This window comes from Coregonus lavaretus (genome assembly GCF_964263955.1).
Source record: "Coregonus lavaretus genome assembly, chromosome: 21".
NCBI classification, from domain to species: Eukaryota; Metazoa; Chordata; class Actinopteri; order Salmoniformes; family Salmonidae; genus Coregonus; species Coregonus lavaretus.
In genome coordinates, this window is record NC_140008.1 from 38,390,660 (window position 1) to 38,401,312 (window position 10,653).

At 42.2% G+C, this 10,653-nt stretch overlaps 1 protein-coding gene across 1 annotated transcript; it reads right to left on the bottom strand.

Moving 5' to 3' along the window:
• Positions 1 to 271: 271 nt before the first annotated feature.
• LOC311148401 (sterol carrier protein 2-like) lies at positions 272 to 9,458 on the bottom strand. The gene is made up of 5 exons (XM_084185368.1): positions 9,289 to 9,458; positions 8,078 to 8,177; positions 3,903 to 4,032; positions 3,609 to 3,688; positions 272 to 2,196 (listed from the first exon to the last, which is right to left on the bottom strand). Exons 1-5 carry the CDS (start codon positions 9,330 to 9,332, stop codon positions 2,101 to 2,103), a joined length of 450 nt encoding a protein of 149 aa, XP_084041494.1. The 5' UTR covers positions 9,333 to 9,458; the 3' UTR covers positions 272 to 2,100.
• Between the last annotated feature and the right edge of the window lie 1,195 nt (positions 9,459 to 10,653).

Sequence of the window (10,653 nt, forward strand, 5' to 3'; positions counted from 1 at the left end):
GCTGGAAGTAGAAGCCTAAGTGTTGTTGTCCATTAGTACACTCCAATTAGGGGAGGGAGGTAGGGTTAGGGGAAAATATATATATATATTTTTAATAGATGTTCAAATAAAAAAACTGTCACAGTCTAGTGGTAGAGCTGCAGACTATGCATGGCCCCTAGTAGTTGGGATCTGCAACTTTCACCTCTGTAGTTCCCGCTATCTATCGGTCTATCTCCTCTCCTTCATGCCTATCTATGAGTAAACAATTTTTAAAGAACGAGAATACAAATGTTTTAAAGAGCATTTATTAGCAAGTAACACAGAGCTTATTTAGTAGAAATCACTTTAGCATCATCAGTTGTTCAGGTGGTCACAGTCACAACAACATGGCTGAAAGTAACACAGTAACTTTTACTCAGTGGTCCATCCATTCAGGTTTGTTTCAGATATTATGAGACCTTATCAATAGTTTTACACTTTTTTATAATGTAACCAGGGGATACTGCACACCTGAGAGGCACTTCACTGTTTTATATCTCATAATGGCTGAATAGGGAGAAAGAGAAATGACTAACACAGCTCTGAGACAGTACAATACATGAATTATCCTGTCCCAAATGTCAAGAGTGACATCATTTCCATTACCACATGAAACTTATTAGGGGAAAAAAGGTCAGACATCACCAGATGAGAGGGGCATGATTAAATTAATTACATAATTTTCATACAAACAGATCTTCTCTGAGTCATAATAAATCAAACTGAATTAATATTAAAATATAGCTGGAAGCAGCAATGGCGGGGTTCAAGCTGTGGGCCCCCTTTGCCACCATCAGGAAAAATTGCCCTAGGATGAGCTACTTCTGTACTCCTTACCAAGCTTGCCAATTATCAGAACTCAAAATCAAACAGATCCTACAATATGCTTTTAATGTAATTTTTTCCAAGACTCTTGCTCAAACAATATGGGCGCTATGAGCCAATGAGCTTGCATGAATGATTTTCTGTCCAACATGGTGCATGTGGCCAAACTGAATCATACTTTACATGTTAGCTAGACTCATATCCCTGGGCATGTGTGCCAAGTTTCATCACTCTGAGTCAAACAGATCAAGAGATAAACATGTGTCTGTTATAGCGCCACCGTGTGGTCGGTCGGAATGTGCATAGAGATGTTGAGTCTTGACAGTGTTTGGAACATGTGTCCCAAGTTTCGTTACAATACGAATATCGGTGTCTGAGTTAAATGCATTCATGTGCCAGACCACACCCACATTAATGTTTATTGGTCAGTAGCGGCCATGTTGTTTGACATGCTGTCCTGGAAAAACATTTGTGAGAGCTTGGTCCATAGATGCCATGTATCCAGAGGAGTAGTGTTTTGTGTTTTTTACAAAATTCTAAATGGCGGAAAATCTATCATTGCGGACCTTAAGGGTCCTTGAGGCAAATTTGTTCCTTGTGAGGAGAGGGACCCATTTACTAAATTCTAGGACCCTAGGTCACACGGGGTGAGGGACGTGACCTATCAAAGTTTGCATTTTCAATCGCTTGCTATAGTGCCACCATGTGGCCAATTGCCATGGCATGAGAGCATTTGGCCCTTGGCCCTTTACCATCTTGCAAAGTTCCACCCTCCTGGGCCATCTCACGGGAATTTTAAATGTTTTCACACAATTGATGGAAGAACCCAAATAATAACAATGAACGGCATGAAATACAATAGGGTTTCACCCAGCTTTGCAGGCTTGGCCCCCTAATTACACAGTTGGAGAGTGAGAGTACAGTGCACCCCTACGGTATACCTCCCTAGTCTAGTGTGTTCTGGGCATTAATATATTAGAAAAAGACAGAGGGGAGAGAGAGAAAGGAATCTCATCCTTCTCTCCTCACCCTCTCCTACTACAGTGCGGATCCTTCCTCTCCTCACACTACTAGAGTTAGATGGGGGTGGCTGCTGTCGAGCTACTGAAAAGGTAGAAGTTACCCCTTAGTGCAGGTCTAGGACCAGTTTTGTTGTTGTAACCCCTAGTGGTTCAGGTTAGGATTGAGATATGAAGATCTGATCCTAGAATAGTGCTAGGGCGGTAACCTCTGCCTATAGCCCCAGGTTCTACCTCACAGCTTGGCTTTGCCTGGCTGTAGCTGCAGACTCTGGAGCTTCATGGCCATTCCCATATTCCCTGTGATCTTCAGCTTGCCCTGGAAGAACGCCTGAGAATCAGAATAGAGTCAGTCATTAGAATCAAAACACAGACAGAGAGAGAGCTAGAGAGAGAGACTAATTTCACAGATGCATTTTGGGAGGGCATAGCACAAGGAAAAATGTTATTAAACACACAAACAAAACATTTCTTGCACACACACACACAACACAAAATCAGAGCGGAGTTCCTATACTACAGTATGGTATTCAAAACTCCAATCAGACATACCTACAAGCAGAGCTAATTAAAAGTAAAATAACACAGACGTTGACCGCAGCGTTAGTTACTAATATTGAACCCATTCTTTTTTATTCCAGAACGTGTCCTACTTAACGAAACAATAAGGTTAATGGGCTCTTTTAAAGGGAGCACCTGTCAGGACGCCAGTGTTGGGATCCGGCTAATAAAGACTGTGCCCCATAGCAAAAGTCTAGACTGTGTTGATGAAGTTAAATCAACAAAATTATGCCCAATACTTTCATTTTCTTCAAGTTGGCTGGATGTCCTTTGGGTGGAGGACCACTCTTGATACACAGGGAATCTGTTGAGCGTGAAAAGTGGTCCTCTGTAGCTCAATTGGTAGAGCATGGCGCTTGTAACGCCAGGGTAGTGGGTTCGATCCCCGGGACCACCCATACGTAAAAATGTATGCACACATGACTAAGTCGCTTTGGATAAAAGCGTCTGCTAAATGGCATATTATTATTATAAAAACCCAGCAGTGTTGAAGTTCTTGACACAAACCGGTGCACCTGGCACCTACTACCACACCCCGTTCAAAGGCACTTAAATCTGTTGTCTTGCTCATTCACCCTCTGAATGGCACACATACCATGTCTCAATTGTCTCAAGGCTTACAAATACTTATTTAACCCATCTCCTCCCCTTCATCTACACTGATTGAAATGGATTTAACAAGTGACATCAATAAGGGATCATAGCTTTCACCTGGTTAGTCTATGTCATGGAAAGAGCAATGTTTTGTACACTCAGTGTATATACTGTATGTATATAACATTCTGTTGGTGGCAATAATTTTGTATAATCATTTATATTGAAGCTTGTTAGCTGGCATACCATAGTAGGGTTTTCTATTTCACCATTGACCGTTGTCTGACTGACTGACTGACTAAAGAAACGAAGTCAAATGAGAGGTCATGAAGAGCAGGAGTACAGCCCACACCATTATGTAAAACCTCAATATTGAAATGGACCAATTAGAATATAAACAGCCTCTCTCACACACAGGTAAGTTTAAGAAGGTTGTTTTAAGTTTGCAAGATTATTACCAAGAGACTGACAAAAATACAGCATATCAACTCCCTAAAGTCATAACAGCAGAAGTACGCTACTAACAACTATGGGGGGAAAGAGTTTGTTGAGTCTAATCATGCCCCACCAAGGCCAAGTAATCCTTACTGTCTGTGGGTTCATTTTCCCCGTCATCAAGGACAGCAGGTCTGCATCCAACATGGCAATGGTGCAGTCCGCTTTCTTTGCTAGAAGAGGGGAAGGAGGAGAGGAAGAGGTGAGTAAGAAAGAGAGAAATACAGAAAGAGACCACAACAATCACGATACAGCCTGTGAAAATACAACTAGATTCTCACTCCACGTGCTTCTTTGCGAATTCAGCTTTTTACATTCTCACTGTCAATGTGGACCAAACCTCTCATTCTGACCTATCGTTGTGGACACAGCCCTTGCTTTTCTTACCTGTGTCATTGTGAACGCAACCCTTGCCATTCTTCACGTCCACTATCCAGGTCACCTCCTCACCATCCGGACCATCCTTTACCTTGAAGGCAAACACCCCCCCAATCTTCTTCACAAATGACTCTCCATCCTACACAGAGATACAAGGTAGTATAAGTCATAAGAATGAGGATAATCAGTACTACAGTGGGGGAAAAAAGTATTTAGTCAGCCACCAATTGTGCAAGTTCTCCCACTTAAAAAGATGAGAGAGGCCTGTAATTTTCATCATAGGTACACGTCAACTATGACAGACAAAATGAGGGAAAAAAATCCAGAAAATCACATTGTAGGATCTTTAATGAATTTATTTGCAAATTATGGTGGAAAATAAGTATTTGGTCAATAACAAAAGTTTCTCAATACTTTGTTATATGCCCTTTGTTGGCAATGACACAGGTCAAACGTTTTCTGTAAGTCTTCACAAGGTTTTCACACACTGTTGCTGGTATTTTGGCCCATTCCTCCATGCAGATCTCCTCTAGAGCAGTGATGTTTTGGGGCTGTCGCTGGGCAACATGGACTTTCAACTCCCTCCAAAGATTTTCTATGGGGTTGAGATCTGGAGACTGGCTAGTCCACTCCAGGACCTTGAAATGCTTCTTACGAAGCCACTCCTTCGTTGCCCGGGCAGTGTGTTTGGGATCATTGTCATGCTGAAAGACCCAGCCACGTTTCATCTTCAATGCCCTTGCTGATGGAAGGAGGTTTTCACTCAAAATCTCACGATACATGGCCCCATTCATTCTTTCCTTTACACGGATCAGTCGTCCTGGTCCCTTTGCAGAAAAACAGCCCCAAAGCATGATGTTTCCAACCCCATGCTTCACAGTAGGTATGGTGTTCTTTGGATGCAACACATCATTCTTTGTCCTCCAAACACGACGAGTTGAGTTTTTACCAAAAAGTTATATTTTGGTTTCATCTGACCATATGACATTCTCCCAATCCTCTTCTGGATCATCCAAATGCACTCTAGCAAACTTCAGACGGGCCTGGACATGTACTGGCTTAAGCAGGGGGACACGTCTGGCACTGCAGGATTTGAGTCCCTGGCGGCGTAGTGTGTTACTGATGGTAGGCTTTGTTACTTTGGTCCCAGCTCTCTGCAGGTCATTCACTAGGTCCCCCCGTGTGGTTCTGGGATTTTTGCTCACCGTTCTTGTGATCATTTTGACCCCACGGGGTGAGATCTTGCGTGGAGCCCCAGATCGAGGGAGATTATCAGTGGTCTTGTATGTCTTCCATTTCCTAATAATTGCTCCCACAGTTGATTTCTTCAAACCAAGCTGCTTACCTATTGCAGATTCAGTCTTCCCAGCCTGGTGCAGGTCTACAATTTTGTTTCTGGTGTCCTTTGACAGCTCTTTGGTCTTGGCCATAGTGGAGTTTGGAGTGTGACTGTTTGAGGTTGTGGACAGGTGTCTTTTATACTGATAACAAGTTCAAACAGGTGCCATTAATACAGGTAACGAGTGGAGGACAGAGGAGCCTCTTAAAGAAGAAGTTAAAGGTCTGTGAGAGCCAGAAATCTAGTTGACGTGTACCTATGATGAAAATTACAGGCCTCTCTCATCTTTTTAAGTGGGAGAACTTGCACAATTGGTGGCTGACTAAATACTTTTTTTCCCCACTGTATATCATAATGCCATGTCTCAAGATGGGGGGGAAAGAGGACACAGATGTTAGTCAACAGTAAAAAATAAAATAAAAAAAGATCTACACACTGAAAACACACATACTACTCATACATGAATGATCAATTAGGCTACTGGAAAACTATTTTCTGAACATGTGTAACAAGGAATAGGATGTTTGTCCTCCTGTAATTACATTCTCACAGTCCAGATAGGTTTCAATATTGTATTAATCTGTGGATAATCAGATACATAGAAGTGGAATATCATTACACCAAAACAGAGATCCTAATGGGAACCAGATAGCCAGCGCTGCTCCACTGTTGCCAGACAGACTTACACAAAGATAAAAAATATAAAGTAGGAGAAGAGATGAAAACCTCCTTCAGTGGAGATGATGTCGCACATCCAGAGTCAAGAGTTGCAGACTAGTTTGGTTCAGTTTATTTCTGTCTATATATGTTTAATAGACGTCTAGTTGTGTATTTTGGACCCAACAGCACTGCTGTTCACTGATGGCTAGGCTGTGTTAAGGCGAGAGAGAAAAAGATAACGAGATAGTGAGAGAAAGAGATAGCGAGAGAGTGAAAGTGGGAGAGAGATCTGTCATCATCCAGCTTGTGATGTTAATAGTAGTAATGAGATCAGAAGGAGCAGAGCAGCTGCCGATAAACAAACAACTTTAGAGTACAGGGCCATTTATCTGATTGGTTTAAACAACATAACAACTTTTATCTTTGTATACAGTGCATTGTGACTTTTTCCACATTTTGTTATGTTACAGCATTCTAAAATGGATTAAATTGTTTTTTCCCCCCTCTCATCAATCTACACACAATACCCCATAATGACAAAGCAAAAACAGGTTTTTAGACATTTTTGCAAACTTATAAAAATAAAAAAACAGAAATATCACATTTACATAAGTATTCAGACCCTTTACTCAGTACTTTGTTGAAGCACCTTTGGCAGCAATTACAGCCTCGAGTCTTCTTGGGTATGACGCTACAAGCTTGGCACACCTGTATTTGGGGAGTTTCTCTCATTCTTCTCTGCAGATCCTCTCAAGCTCTGTCAGGTTGGATGGGAGCGTCGCTGCATAGCTTTTTTCAGGTCTCGCCAGATATGTTAGATCGAGTTCAAGTCCGGGCTCTGGCTGGGCCACTCAAGGACATTCAGAGAAATGTCCCAAAGCCACTCTTGCGTTGTTTTGGCTGTGTGCTTAGCGTCGTTGTCCTGATGGAAGGTGAACCTTCACCCCAGTCTGAGGTCCTGAGCGCTCTGGAGCAGGTTTTCATCAAGGATCTTTCTGTACTTTGCTCCATTCATCTTTCCCTCGATCCGGACTAGTCTCCTAGTCCATGCCGCTGAAAAACATCCCCACAGCATGATACTGCCACCACCATGCTTCACCGTAGGGATGGTGCCAGGTTTCCTCCAGACGTGACGCTTGGCATTCAGGCCAAAGAGTTCAATCTTGGTTTCATCACTCCAGAGAATCTTGTTTCTCATGGTCTGAGAGTCCTTTAGGTGCCTTTTGGAAAACTCCAAGCGGGCTGTCATGTGCCTTTTACTGAGGAGTGGCTTCCGTCTGGCCACTCTACCATAACGGCCTAATTGGTAGAGTGCTGCAGAGATGGTTGTCCTTCTGGAAGGTTCTGCCATTTCCACAGAGGAACTCTGGAGCTCTGTCAGAGTCACCATTGGGTTCTTGGTCACCTCTCTGACCAAGGTCCTTCTACCCCGATTGCTCAGTTTGGCCGGGCGGCCAGCTCTAGGAAGAGTCTTGGTGGTTCTAAACTTCTTCCATTTAAGAATAATGGAAGCCACTGTGTTTTTTGGGACCTTCAATGCTGCAGATATTTTTTGGTATCGTTTCCCAGATCTGTGCCTCGACACAATCCTATCTCGTGGCTCTAAGGACAATTCCTTCAACCTCATGGCTTGGTTTTTGCTCTGACATGCACTTATATAGACAGGTGTGTGCCTTTCCAAATCATGTCCAATCAATTGAATTTACCACAGGTGGACTCCAATCAAGTTGTAGAAACATCTCAAGGATGATCAATTGAAACAGGATGCACCTGAGCAAAATTTCAAGTCTCATAGCAAAGGGTCTGAATACTTATGTAAATAAGGTATATGTTTTTTATTTTAAATAAATATGCACACATTTCTAAAAACCTGATTTCGCTTTGTCATTATGGGGTATTGTGTGTAGATTTATGAGATTGTTTTTTTAAATGAATTTTAGAATAAGGCTGTAATGTAACAAAATGTGGGAAAGGGGAAGAGGTCTGAATACTTTCCAAATGCACTGTAACTAAAATGTAAAGAGGTCTAAACATGTTGGTGTGAAAACAGAATGCGAGTTTGTAGAATAAGCTGCAAATCCATCGACAGGACGTATTTTTTCATTTGTGCCATTTTAGCCTGCTTTAGAGGATGAAGCAATAGTTGACAACTGAAACAGATAACACACATAATGAAGGAAGGTACCTCCTCCAGCTTCTTTTTGATCTCCTGGAAGACTGCATGGGCCTTGAACCCCTCCAGGCTGCTCTCTGCATTGGTGTTAACTGCCTGGATTCTCTGGGAGCTGAGAGAGGAGAGAGAGACAGAAAGAGAGAGCGAGGGGGAGAGCGAGAGACACATAATGGACAGCATGACAGGAGGCATGACATACAGAGCCTGTGAGGTAGGCTACAACTATAACAATCCAATTAGGATTATTCAGCAGGAAAAATGAGGAATAGCATGGGGGTAGATCACCCAGGCTAAAGAGACAGAGTCCTCATAACATAAGGCTCTTGCCACAGTTGAGAAAAACAAACATCTAATTGAACATAAATTAAACAAACTTTCCAAACGTGGGTCTGTTGTAGACCCACTTCCTCTCCGCTTACCTCATATTAAAATAAAAGTCCTGCATGTGCACCATACCTGCACAAAAAAGCAAGAACTTGTGGGAGACTTTTATTTTGACATGAGGTAAGCAGAGAGGAACTGACCTCGCTGAGGAACTGCATGGGTCGCCAACAGACCCACATTTGGAAATTCTGTTTAATTATACGTTCCATTCTGGGGGTTTTCCTCAAATTCCCTACTGCATAAGGGATCAAGCATACAGACAGACAGAGTCAGTTGTAATGTAATTTTACTTAACTTCTGGCTTCCTGTGGACTATTGCGTTTTTTTGCAAGCTAAGTCACAACATGATGGTGTTGCACTGTAAACCATGTCAGTCAACTACTCTAATTGTCATTGACTGACATCCACTGTGAGAGCAGTCCAAATGCAGAGAGCAAAGGCATGTTTAATGTAAATTGTAGAAAAGGGTTGGCTCTTTGATTACATAATTAGACTTAATATCTGAAGCTTTAACTTACATATAAATGCAATATGATGAATGTGGTGTGAATGTAATGCCAGTGCCTAAAGTTAATAACCTGCAAGCATATTGATAAATAAAGATGGATTCCATAGGAATAGAATATAATACTTGTCAGGTTGGCAAGGTTTCATGATCCTGTTAAGTCAGGTGTTAGCACAGCAGTTGTCATTGTTTTCACAGAGCTAGCCAATGAGCTAGCTAGCTTAGCTACACCCTTGAATTTCACAAAAGGTTGACCCGTCCATATGAATAATGCGAGGAAACGAGTGGCAATTAAATGGCTGTGATAATGTTACTACCCCGAAGTATTTCTCACCTTACAACCTGTGATTCGCGCGTTTTGAAATGTGAAACAACCATTTTCAAACAGGCCGATGATCCTCTTGTGCTTGCTGTGTCGTGAAACAACTTTTATCCTGAATTCCTTATTCGGCTTCTCTGCAAGACCCTACATGTCAATAGCCGATAGGGCGATGGTTCTTCTTCTTCTTCAATGAGGTTTAACAGCGTTTGGCATCCCATTAGTTTCATTACTGCCACCTACTTGACTGGTGTACAACTCCCTTATATTTTGCTTGAAAAATAAAATAAAATAAAGAAATACCCTACCATCTAACACCACACTCACAAATTCAAAATTATTATTAATAATTAACACCACCCTACTCCACTATTTAAATATATTCATTCCTACCTCATGCCCTCAACCTGAAATGATGGGACATCACCACTTAACACTCCCTGTAAGTCTCGCACACCCAAATACCTCTCTGCAGCTGCTACCACAACCTCAATTTTCTTCGATTTACGTTCCATCCCTGCAGTACAATTAATAACCATTGCTAGAAATGCTAAAAATCCAATCTTACTGAAACATATATCACTTGTTGTCCTATCCCTCTGTATTGGTACATATCTACTACTCTCACCACTCCTCCGCCTTGACCCTTCCTCTACTTTCTTCACTGCCTCAGCATATGACAACTTCTTCACTACTCTTACCCTGGAAACCTCAACCTGCCTCTCTGGCACAGGACATTTCTGATCCCCAGCCCCATGGGCACCCTTACAATTAGCACTTACCACTACTTTCCCCAATGCTGCACATTCCTTTGTCTCATGCCCTTCTGCACACTTCTCACACCTTGGAACCGCCCTCCTACACACTGCTGCCACATGCCCATAAGTTTGACACCTGTAACATCGTAATGTATTCGGCACATAAGATCGTACAGGATCATTTATATATCCTAACTTCACTTTATCAGGCAAACACTCAACTTAAAAACTCAAAAGAACAGACAATGACTCCTCTGTTTTCCCACTCTCGCCACCCTGTTTGCGTCGCACCAAACGACGAGCATCACAAACACTGGGAATCTTCCCCTTCAGTTGGTCAACTTTTACATTTCCTGCTACCCCAGTAATCACTACTTTCAATGGCGCCCTTTTCTTGAGAGCGAAACAATTCACCATTCTTTCCCCCATTTGTTTAAATCTGAGTGCCTTCTCCCTCTGACCAACAGAAACACAAACAATTATCACTAGACCACTTCTGGTTACCCTCACCGATTCCATTTTACCCAACGCTCTTTTCACCCATCTTGAAACCACAAATGGATCAGCCAAAAGGCAAGGGTACACTTTTTCCAAAAACTTCACTCCTACTGTCACAGACTCA

What these genes read in the sequence shown, in the direction of transcription:
- LOC311148401 (XM_084185368.1), bottom strand. Translation starts at nt 9,332, where the DNA reads ATGGTTGTTTCACATTTCAAAACGCGCGAATCACAGGTTGTAAG. An exon ending in TCAAAAAGAAGCTGGAGGAG is followed by an intron (nt 4,033 to 8,077) that starts GTACCTTCCTTC and finishes ATCTCTGTGTAG; the next exon opens with GATGGAGAGTCATTTGTGAA. An exon ending in GGAAAATGAACCCACAGACA is followed by an intron (nt 2,197 to 3,608) that starts GTAAGGATTACT and finishes TCTGATTCTCAG; the next exon opens with GCGTTCTTCCAGGGCAAGCT.